Genomic DNA, 12,830 nt, shown 5'->3' with positions numbered 1-12,830 from the left:
GGTCAGCGGCGGCGCACGGCCAGCGGCGGCTCGGGGCCAGCGGCGGCGCGCGGCAGGCAGAGGGCGTAAGTGAACGGTCACAAATCTGTTATACCGACCTCGATCAAGTTCGGCCGTCGCTTTAAGGTGCCTTTTCACGAGCTGCTGAAACTGGCTGTTCCAGCGACAAAAATAGGTCACGTGACAACTTTTGTCGCAGAATTGTTACAGCGACAACTTTTTACATGAAATAGGGCAGCTCGAAAATTAAGCGACTGATGTACATACATGTACGTATGTACATACATGTCTTTTACGAAAATGTCATCCACCATGAGTTCTGAAGAACTACTCGGTTTTCATTAAAGACGTGATCTGGCCGTATCGATCTCTTATTTCATTATTTGAAGGCGGGAGCTATTAATTAAAGAAGAAGATCATTTACAGTATTAATATCAGTATTATGGCTTCGAGAAAAAAGAAATATTATCATTGGTTGTTAAATTATAGAAAAATAATTTTTGAACGTGAAATTGAAAATGATACTATTTTTATCATTGCTATGTTTCTGAAGTGTCAAACAATAAAACGATGTTACTCTAAAAAAAAGTTTTGGATTGCACCATTGTTTAAAAATCGCGATAAATACGGATTTTATAAAGCTACTTTACCATATTTGAGGTTAGAAGATGCAAGATTTCTTTAATTATTTTCGCATGTTATCAACGCAACTTGAAGAACTATTACAAATAGTTGGACCGAAACTCCATAAGCAGACATTTTTAAGAGAGCCTATTAGTGCTGAAGAACGTTTGTGTTTAACTCTCAGGTTAATTGCTTTATAATTGTTTAATTTTGTATATAAAAAAATTTTAAGCAGCAATATTAAACAATCCAAAATGATGATATAGATAGTTTATAATTTATATTCACTGATATATACAATTAGAAATTAAATTAATAATACTAAAAGGATCAACGCGATACTACAAATATTTTAAAGCGTTCACATTCCGTTTCGCTGTTTCTTTTTCCATGGGCAGCTTTATCAAAACAGATTTTTATGCTTAATACTTATATATAAATGTTTGGAAATATATTTTTTAGTTTTTACATATATATAAACTATATATACGCCGATTTGATTTGTTCTGTAACTGAGGTGATATTTTTCGCAATAAGCAATTTAGAATAATTATTAGCATTATTATTAAATGGACAATTATTTCAACTTTTGTTGACGATTGCGTTTAAACAAATTAAATCAATGCAGTTTATAAAAACTGAAAAATATATTTGCAAAAGCTTTGCATGTGAATATTATTAAAACCACCAAGATCTATTTCAGCTGAAAATAGAATTACTTCTCTTAATTGATTTATATTAACTGATTTATATTGACTCTAATAATGTTTCTTTCTCTCAAAACGACTTATATTTGTTTAATTTTTTCACATTATATATTAGATATTTAGCTTCTGGGGACTCAATGGTATCAATATCATATCAATACTTAATAGGATATACAACAGTAAAGAATATCATATCAGAAACATGCGAAGAAATTTGGAATGTGTTATGTCCAATTGTTCTTCCATCTTCTTATACAAATGAAGATTGGAAACGTATTGCAGCAGACTTCGATCGTGAATGCAATTTTCCTCACTGCATCGGCACTATAGATGGCAAACATATTGTTATTCAAGTATGTTTTAAATAGTATATCATTTATATGCAAGTATTTCATTATTATTATAATACTGTATTTTTTTCAGTGTCCTGCTAATGCTGGCTCTACATATTATAACTATAAACACAGCCACAGTATTATTTTAATGGCAGTATGCGATGTTAATAATATATTTACATTTGTTGATATCGGAGCGTATGGTAGACGCAGCGACGGTGGAGTTTTTAAAGAATGCCAATTTGGTAAAAAATTTGAACGAAATGAAATGAATGTACCTGATGCAGAGAATATTTCAGAAAATGGTCCGAAATTGCCATATTGTCTTGTCGGAGACGAAGCGTTCCCTTTAAAAGAGTATTTACTTCAACCATATCCAGGAAAAGGCGGACTGACCAAAGAGAAAAATATTTTTAACTATCGTTTAAGCCGTGCCAGGCAAAAAATTGAAAATTCGTTTGGTGCTATTGCCTGTCAATGGCGAATACTGAGGAAGCCAATAATTGGTAAAGTAGAAACTGTGGAAAAAATTGTGCAAGCTATTATTTGTTTGCACAATTGGTTACGAAAACAGGATGTAAACAAAAATGAATACATTCTTATAAATATGATTGATCATTATGATTCCAATGGCTGCTTTTTACCTGGTTCATGGAGACAGACCCTTGCAAGCGGTTCTGCTTATCGTGAAATACAAAAAGCAGGATCTTATATGAGTTCTAGAACAAATATGGAAATACGAGAAAAGTTTTGTATGTATTTTAATAATGAGGGATCTGTACCATGGCAGAATAATTATGTTTAATAATTATTATATTTAAAGATATACATTTTGTAAATACATATGTTTTTCATTTTAAGTAATTTCGGTACGACAAATAAATAAAATAAAACGGAACGCACCATTAGTTTTATTTTAAACTTAAGTAACATAAACAGTGTCTTAAACTTAAGTAACATAAACAGTGTTTAAACTTAAGTAACATAAATAGTATTTTATATATAAACAGCATTTTATATAAAATTAAAAAAAAATATATATTATAAAATATATATGTTTAACATATTTAAAATATTTCGAAAAAATAATCTCTGACTGTGAGTTACTGAATCCTTGAGTTTTGTACGAGATCATAAGTTATTTGAAAAATTTTCTGCGCTGCACTATCTAACATTTCTGGTGGAAGTTTCCTTAGTCGTTTTTCAACTACAGATACAATTGCATCCACGTCGTCATCTTTTGGAGGATCAGGCAAAGTAACCGTTGGCTGCAAATTTCTTTTACAATAAGTATCTGCAATTCTCTCTATTGCTGTAGAATTAAAATGTTCCTGCTTATTCTTGCCTTGTTTCTTATATTCTAAAAAAATGCATGTATTAAATATGAAATATAATATAAAACATACATAGATGTATGATATATATTACATAATATTATATAAAACACACTTGATTGTCTATTTTGTACCGTATGTTCAAGACTAGTATCAGTCGATATTTCTGATATTTCATCATCACAATTGGTGCTGAATGATATATTCGATTTTGTTCTGGTAACAATTAAAATGTTAATTGAAGACATTGAATATACATTTATATTAATATAATAAAAAAATTATTCTTGACAAATCAAATGGAGAAATATTGACATTTTTATAGTGTTCTGGAGAGAGAAGAGCAATACAATACTTACGGTTTTTGCAAGCAAGAATCACGTAAGAATGATAAATTATCGTAATGGTGCCACTTGCTTTTTTTGACAGGTCTTTCGGATCCACTTGCCAATGATTCGGTACTAATAATTCTTCTATATGAATCATTCAATGATTTAAATTTTGTTTTTGCTTCTATTTCTGATAGTTTACCTAGAAAACATATATTATTAATAATTTTGTATTAATAAAAATTCTACTTATATACATATATATATTACATATTATTCTTACAATAATTTTATTACTGACTACATATTTTAATTACCATTTAAGGCTTCAGAGACTTCTTTCCATAATTGTGCAGTCGCTTTTCTGTTACGATGTGAGAGATCCATTTGAGGATTCCACAAAGCTTCGCGTGCATGAACTTCTAAAATTAGTTGCTCTTCGATTTGAAGCAAGTCCTCCTTATCTGTAATACTCAATTTTTTCCTTATATTTTTTCCTTTATTTATCATTGGATTCTCTTGAACTGTTATTTTTTCATTATTAACCAAACTCCGTCTCAATATAGTTCCATCATCTACAAATTGTTACAAAATTTAGATAATGCTTTTAAATGGAATAATTTATTTATTTACACTACTTTTTCATACCGCACATGGGATGAAAGTAGTAAGAATTTTCATCAAAATGATAGTGAGCATATCCTTGAAGACATTCATGTTCCGTAATATCATCTATATTACATATAGTTTCACAAGCCACAAGTCGCGATATACACAATAGTTCCAAACTCCTGAAATACATTATTATGAGAATAATAAAGAAACAACCATTATATTATTTCATGCTACCGAAGAATATTTTATATACATTTCTCAATGAGATGTATATCAATCAAGACAAATGATTAAAAATAAAAATAGAAATTTATAGTAATTATATATAATTAGGTTTATATTATAAGATTTGTAATTAATTATTAAAAATATACAATTCACCTCTCACAAATTTTACATAACTAATAGGTAATTATATACTTAATTTGTTATATGTATTTTATTTCATACTTACTTCATTATATGTATCTATATTAGGTTCCCTTAAACGATTCATTTTTCCCTCACACGATTCACTTCTCTCGAATCGAAGCCTTTTATTATAGGTTATGTTATTGTTAGTCAATGTGAGAGTAGTGAGTCCACACAACACGGCAGCACTGTCAAATAATGTCACATAGCGTTTGAGCGTTTGACGCTTGTAGTTGAAACTGTTCAAACTACAAAATTTCAGCCGCTAAAATAAGAGCGACAGATCTGTCGCTTCAATTGCTTATTTTAGCAGCACGTGAAAAGGCACCTTTAGGATCCCCTTAAAGGATAATTATCGTTATCAATGGACATTGTAGTTTGCAAACAACCTAAAGTTTTGACTTCGCTTTGTGCAATTCCGGTTATGATAGTATATGATTTAAGTAATTCTTTAAGATTTAACTTCAGATAAACGTCTTTGCGTAATAGACAAAGCTACTGGCTACCTGTATCAATTAATGTGTTGATTTTAACATCATTAATAATAATTTCTTTACACATGCGATTAATAGGACTAACAGTCTCGATATTTAAATTTACTGCTGCTTTTTCTTCTGTAGTAATTCTACCTTTTGAATTATTATTCAAACAATTTGACGCTTCATGACCGAAATTGTTACATTTAAAGCATTTTTTACCTTGATCTTTGTATTTACATGTGTTGGCTTTGTGGCCACTGCCACCGCAGTTATAACAGTTTAAGATCTTACTTGATGACTCCTTAATACTTCTCTTTACTTGCTTGGATGAATCTTCTTTGTTTTTCGTAAAAGCTCTATTTTTGGCTGCTCTTTTATTTTGCATCAGTTTCATTTTCTCATAAGTGCGTAGTCGTTTCTTGAAGTCAGCAAAATCTTTCGCTCCGTACAACAGTACTTTATTAGTCTCTTCATCTGTAATCCCATCGATCACATATTGTGTGACGGATTCCTTGTCAATGTTACCTCGTGAAGCAAGTTCCTTCATTAGTAGATAGTATTCTTGTACACTTCCTTCTTTCTTCATTCTTCTGGCCGCAAGCATCTTATGTAGGTCAGCGCCACTGATTTTAGAACTGAATTCTTCTTCTATCATTACCTTTAGTTTTTTCCAACTCTTAACTACTCTTTCACTTTGTAAAAAGGTTTTGGCTGCACCTTTTAATAAACCCTAATTTCCTGGGAAAGATTAATTTTTGCATGCCATTACACTCAAATATTATAATGTAGCCGCGTCTTTGAAATCAGGAATCCATCGTTCCACTGGATAACTGTTGCTTCCATCAAAAGTACGGACTGTATCCTCCACGTCTTTGAAATTTAGAGTAAAACTAATATCCTTTTTTCTTTGTTTTTTTATGTTTATTTTTTTCTGAGTGGCTATCGTCGCTTCTCTGTCCATTTTGGCTATCACTGCTGTGTTGGGAAACATCATCGTCTGCATCATTATGTTCTTCCTCATATTCGTCTTGATTATTTTGGGAACGAGACTATCAATATCCATGAGTGCACGTATTGTGCGTGACCGTAACTCTTCTCTAGTACCAGTATAGTTCAGGCCAAGCAGATTGCATATTGAGGTTAGGTCTCCCATGTTAAAAATATTAGAATATTCAAATTTCATTCGATATTCGTCAGACTCATCTTGAAAAGTAAACCCGAAAATTCTCGCAGTTTACGTCGACTAGTTCTGTCCCCTTCCACCTCAAATATCAATAACTTATATAATGCCTATATTGCCGGATGAGACGCAGTTCTGATTTTATCCCGTATTAACTCAATCTGTCCTAAATTTTCCATTTCTGCTACTTCTGTATAAGCACTCTACTCGTTGGCTAAATAGCAACAAACAATCGCGTGGTCAGCGAACATTCAAGAATATTCTATAACGTCTTTTCTTTCTTACGTCGTACGTCGTCTTATTTATATCGTCTTCGCTTACTTCTTTTAATCAGCGCTAATTATTTTTCTCTTGCAGGAAAAGCTATGTCGTCGTCGTTTTTATGCTTCCGTTATGCCTTCTACGGAAAAGCATGCGTACAATACTTCCCTTTTAGGTTAACGCCACCTTCTTTATGTGCGTTTTTGTCCTTCCACGTCGTAATCAGCGTTCTCTTTCTTTGCATCGATCCCGGTTGAGCCCCCAATTTTATAGGAATTGGAATAACACCACAATTATGATGAATTAAAGAGATATATTTTAATGATATCAAAGTATAAATCGGTGGTGAGAGCGACGGTTACAAACGCAATCTAACTCAAATCGAACATCTAGTATCTTTACACGCAGCGCTCCTAGCGATCTCTAACCTTAAGTGACATACTGCCCCTTCAGTTTCTATCAGGATGAATAAGATTTGATTTAAACATTCCTATTCTATCCTTTAAGTTTTAATATGTCTGTATCGGTTCCAATCGCGTTTAATCGGAAATAAACAATAAAAATTCTAACAGTTTCTATTGGTTTTATTAGCGTTTTTTGATGATATTGAATCGGATTTTAAAATGGTCAATTAGAAATTCACACTATGAAATCAATATACTTCTAATGGTTTCTATCGGGATGAATAAGATTTGATTTAAACATTCCTATTCCATCCTATAAGTTTTAATACGTCTGTATCGGCTCCAATCGCGTTTAATCGGTAATAAACAATAAAAATTCTATTAGTTTGTACTAGTTTTACTAGCGTTTTTTAATGATGTTGAAATGGATCTTAAAATGCTTAATTGGAAAATAAACATTTTAAAATCCGTTTCAACATCATTAAAAACGCTGATAAAACTAGTACAAACTAATAGAATTTTTATTGTTTATTTCCGATTAAACGCGATTGGAACCGATACAGACGTATTAAAACTTATAGGATGGAATAGGAATGTTTAAATCAAATCTTTTTCATCCCGATAGAAACCATTAGAAATATATTGATTTCATAGTGCGAATTTCCAATTGAACATTATAAAATCCTATTCAACATGGTTAAAAAACGCTAATAAAACCAGTAGAAACTAATAGAATTTTTATTGTTTATTTCCGATTAAACGCGACTGAAACCAATTCGGATGTATTAAAACTTATAATGATTTTGATATATATATATATATATGTGTTAATAAATACAATTTTTATGACGCACGCACGCACGCACGCACGTAAAGGATGAAAAGAGAAAGAGCACAGTCTAGTAACTCACTTATTTCGCGCATGCGCACTCCATTTTAGGCAACATAAAATCGGGAGAGTTGCACTACGGTATATACTGTGACTCTTAGAATATATAGTACTGGGTATCGATCATAAAACTTTTTCCCTAGGATAAAAAATGAAAAATGAAAATTTTTACCATTGAAGTTGAGAAATTTTTCACTTTTCACTTTTCATCCTAGGGAAAAAGTTTCATGATCGATACCTAGAAGGAGCATAAGTCTGTTCGCGTTGCTTACACTTTTTGCACTTACCATCTTCGCTTTCTCTCTCGCCGAATATATATCTATTTCATTGCAAAATTATTTTGGGATTTCATGCAACGCAAACAGACCTAATGTCTCTTGAAAGTGAAGGCGAGTAGATAGACAGGGAAAAGATCGTAGTTGATAATGCGCATGACTGTAGAGAGAGAATTTGCGCGATCCACGGTGGATAATCCACCGCGTATGGAGTATGCGCGTTAGAATCTATGAATCTACGATCTTCATTTTCTCCATCCTTGTACAATCTATGATTCTTATCTACATTCTAAGCTGTGACCTGTGACTCGATTATTAGGGACGCGTGCTGTGTGGTATATTTTGGAAAGTGGTATATTTTTGAAAGTGGTATATTTTTGAAATTTGAGAAAAGTGTTTTCTGCATTGTTTAGCGAACGGACTCTACTCGTTCGTTCGTTCGTTCTGACGCGCGTTATTGCGGCGTGACTTTATAAACACAGGCGCCCGGTGTCCGTTTGGGCTTCGCCATTTTTGGAAAAGCGTTGCCGGCTTTGACTGAGCCCCTATCAAGACGTGATTTGGCCGTATCATCTTCCGTTTTTGTTAGTTGGAGGCGGGGAGCCACGTCCAGGATGCCAATGTCGACTCGCAAAAGTAAGCTGATTTTATCATCTTATATATATACTTTGCAACTGTACGAAGTTTTCTTCGTTACAATCAGGGCTCTCTCTCTCTCTCTCTCTCTCCCCTCTCTCCCCCTCCCCCCCCCTCTCTCTCTCCTGTTATCTAAGCAAAGTACAGTACTGTTATCGAAACCAAGGAATCGATCATATATTTTGAAATTATGTAAAGATTACAAATGTGATCAAATTCACAAAGTATTAATTAAATTATGTAGATTACAGTGCTCGCAAAAATCTGCACATTTCGAGCAGATTCTTGCAGACACCGCCTCCTATCCCCCCACTACCGCTCGATGCTCGCCGGCGATACCGATCGCACGCGCGGCACTGCTGGTCCGCCGAGGCCGTCGAACATCTAGCGGTAGTAGGGGGGATAGGAGGCGGAGTATAGAAGATCGGCTCGGAATGTGCAGATTTTTGCGAGCACTGTAATCTACATTATTTAATTAATACTTTGTGAATTTGCACGCACGCACGCACGCACGTCGTCGACAGAGGTCTGCCCCGACAGTACTAATTATAGCAACAGTACAATCGTAGAAGCTGTGTGTCCCTGTGCAGAGGGGGGGGGGGTGTGAAAGTTACTTCGCGTGGAAGGTCAAAACCTATGTAGAATAATATTTAATACTGTATATATAGCAGAAATAGGACGTTTTTTTAAAAACTTTTTTTGTTAATATCTTTTTAACGAAGGGCGAGCGCCGGCTAGTTGTTAAGGCAAAGTTACTCAGGGTCATGACCTTGATAACGTATGTCAAGTTCAAGGTCATCGGTGCTGCCTCCCCTATTCTAAATAATTACCTTATATTTTTATTCCATTTTAAAGAATATAATTTGTATATACAAAAAATAACTTGTACAAAACTTGGCTCACATAGACTAATTTTCTTTTCTTATATTTTTAATATTGGAGCTTTTGTAATTATTTATTAACAATATAAATATATTATAAATAAAAAGAAATTTAAAAAATTTTTGATGCTCAGGCTTTCGAAAGATGCTGTATTGACATTATATGAAAACATACAACCTTATGTGGAGAGAGCTATAAGACCAACAGCAATCCCATTTGAATTAAAGGTAAAATATAAATTAAATACAAATATCCATTATTTGAAATATAGTTATACGTTTCAAATTACATGGTGCAAATTATAACAGCTTTTTAAACTATTTTATATATTTCTTTTTTAATTGTTAAGGTTTTAGCAACATTAAGTTTTCTGAGTTCAGGATCTTATCAAAGAAGAGTTGGACAAGATTTTTTCAGTTGCATGTGCCACCCTGCCAGAAATTTCTAATAGATGCGTATAAAAAAAAACTTATCCGTTTCTAGTAGACTGAATATGAGCCGTTTATTTTGAAAGTGGCCTAAGTCCATTTGTGAAGGTTTTGTTGTTGACTGTACTATCGTGTACAACTTGAAGTTAGCTATCATAAACAACATTTTGCGGTTAAGTATATTCAGAGTATACGATAATTTATGACACATAAATTTTCGCCGTTACTGCAATCATTAAAAACATAAGTTTGAAAGTGCCCTAAGTCCAATCTATTATTGATAATGTCCGAAAGTGCGGATTTGCAAATCTCCGAAGGCAGTGATGAAGGTAATTGTATTTAATTAGTATAAAGTAATATGTGGAAAGTTAACTTTTTCGACAGTTGCTTTAGTTGAATAATCAGTACGTTTAATTAATGCAGTGGAAAAAATTCACGCAATACACACTTACAATTGAATTTAAACTTAAAATATTAAATTATAGAAATTATTACACCGATGGGGAAGAATAAAACAATAAGACCGTTTAATTCAGCGAGTGAAGACGAATTAGTAAGCAATGATTTCAACAAAAAACGAAAAAGAAAGAGAATTATGGAACAACATTCGTCATCAGAGGATGAAGATACAGATGATAACAGAGAAAAGAATGGTGACACATACATCCAAAAAGTGCGAAAAATTAAACGGAATGCAGGGAAAAGATATTATACTCAAACTGGAAACATTATACCTGCAAAAGTTTTTCAAAACAAAGATTGCCGTTGTCAAAAAGCTTGCATAAAAAATTACGAAAAAGAAGAAAGAAAGAATACTTTTGAGAAATTTTGGAATTTGGGAGATTTTAATAAACAAAATATATTGCTATACGAAGCTACCGAGCGCTATTCTGTGAAACGAAAACGTCAAAGAAACGGAAAAGGTTCGCCAAGAAATTATAGTTTTAGGTATTTGTTGAACTCTAAAAAAGGAAAAGTTTCCGTCTGTAAAAAATTCTTTTTGGATACTTTTAAAATAAGTGAAGGACGATTAAAACGTGTATTAAACTCTGCAAATATAGGAAATGATTTACGTAGACGTATGGTTGGATCATCGAGGAAAATTTCTGAGGAAGAGAAAAAGCACGTTCAAAACCATATTAACAATTTTCCCAAATTTGAATCCCATTATACCAGATCTCATAACCCTAATAGAAAATATCTACATCCTGATCTAACTGTAAAGAAAATGTTTAATTTATACGAGCTTCATTGCAAGGAAAATAACATAAAAGCAGTTAATGAGTGGACTTACAGAAAAATATTTACAAAAGATTTTAATTTACATTTCCACCAACCGCGCAAAGATACATGCCAAAAATGCGACCTATTAAACATTAAAATTAAAGCATCGGATGATGATGAAGAAAAGAATAAACTTATGGAAGAACATGATGTCCATTTAAGGCTAGCTGAATCAGCTAGGAAGTCATTAAAACAAGATCAAGAACTAGTATTACGTAATTCAGATCATTATTTCTCTTTTTCATTCGACTTGCAAAAAGCATTACCTTATCCAAAGTTAACAACTTCAGTAGCTTATTATAAACGCAATATGTACGTTCTAAATTTGGGTATTCACAATTTTCATGACGATAATGTTCACATGTACGTTTGGGATGAAACTATTGCATCAAGAGGTTCCCAAGAAATAGCTTCATGCATCTTGAAACATCTTAAAAATGTAACAAGTCAAAGACATATTATAGCTTACAGTGACATGTGTGCAGGACAAAATAGGAACATTAAAGTAGCTTTAACGTGGCTGAAAATTGTCCAAAGTGTTGAAAATAATGTGGAAATCGTAGACCACAAATTTTTAGTATCAGGACATTCATTTTTACCGAATGATAGAGATTTTGGCGTCGTAGAAATGTCATTAAAGAAAAATAATTTACTGTTTGTCCCCCAAGATTATTATAATGTTATCAAAAAGTGCCGGAAAGGTAATAATTTTATTCTAAATGAAATGAAACAAAAGGATTTCATATCAACAAGACTTTTGGAGGACGCAATTTTTAGAAGGGTAAAGAATTCTAACGGAGAAACAATAAATTGGTTAAAAATATGTTGGATGCGTTTTTTGAGAAATGAACCATATAAAATTTTCTATAAGATATCAATGGATGAGAATGCAGAGTTTAAAATCATGGATTTATTACCACGTCGGGGTAGACCAAGAAAATTCGAAAATATTGTATTGACACCACTTTATAAAAATATAAGACAAATTTCAACAGCGAAATACAAGGACATGATGGATTTACTACGATATATCCCACCGGAGCACCATGACTTCTTCAAATCCCTCCCGCATACACGAAATGTAGATGAGCAGTAATTAATTGTTATGTAATTTATACAGTTAGAAGATTTCCTGAATTACATAAATTGTGTTTTTGAAGTGTTGTAAAGAAATATAAAATAAATTGAGTATTCTTTTTTCAATTTGAAGCATTTTAAATTGTCGAATGGACTTGGGCTATTTCAAATTTTATAACAAATCTAGTTGTTAATTTTGAAAGTGGCTTAAGTCCATTTGTAGTAAGAAAACACATATTACTCACTTCATAATTGCTATTTTTTTAAAAGAAATTGTAAATTTAACTCTCTTAGATACATTTCAGCAGTGTGATATGTTCGTATCCTATACGTATATTTTTAATTGTATTGAAACGCAAACTTTTAAATATCTCAATTTAAACATAAATGGACTTAGGTCACTTTCAAAATAAACGGCTCATATGTGCTTTTGAAATCGTAATTCCTCATAGATCCAGTGATCATTAAGATTAGCAAATGCAGATACAAGCCGACACAAAGCCTATCCGCATTTGCGAATACACGCGAATACAAAACGTATCCGCCTTTATGAGGAATTACGATTTCAAAAGCACATATTCAGCCTACTAAAAGCGGATACACGAATGCTCACATATAAGCAGTATATTCCCACTCAAATATATCGGCATTTGCGAATACACGCAAATACAAAACGTCCG

At 32.6% G+C, this 12,830-nt stretch overlaps 1 protein-coding gene across 1 annotated transcript; it reads left to right on the top strand.

Annotated features, from left to right (window-relative positions):
- Positions 1-1,468: 1,468 nt before the first annotated feature.
- Positions 1,469-2,471, top strand: LOC108782001 (uncharacterized). The gene is made up of 2 exons (XM_018550147.1): positions 1,469-1,684; positions 1,755-2,471. Exons 1-2 carry the CDS (start codon positions 1,469-1,471, stop codon positions 2,469-2,471), a joined length of 933 nt encoding a protein of 310 aa, XP_018405649.1.
- Positions 2,472-12,830: the final 10,359 nt, after the last annotated feature.

This window comes from Cyphomyrmex costatus, unplaced genomic scaffold, assembly GCF_001594065.2.
Source record: "Cyphomyrmex costatus isolate MS0001 unplaced genomic scaffold, Ccosl1.0 scaffold939, whole genome shotgun sequence".
NCBI lineage: Eukaryota > Metazoa > Arthropoda > Insecta > Hymenoptera > Formicidae > Cyphomyrmex > Cyphomyrmex costatus.
Note: the sequence above shows the minus strand (reverse complement) of the source record. Positions and strands in the feature narration are given on the sequence as shown.

Coding starts and splice junctions, on each gene's coding strand:
- LOC108782001 (XM_018550147.1), top strand. CDS start 1,469: ATGGTATCAATATCATATCAATACTTAATAGGATATACAACAGTAAAG. Junction 1,685..1,754: donor GCAAACATATTGTTATTCAA/GTATGTTTTAAA, acceptor TATTTTTTTCAG/TGTCCTGCTAATGCTGGCTC.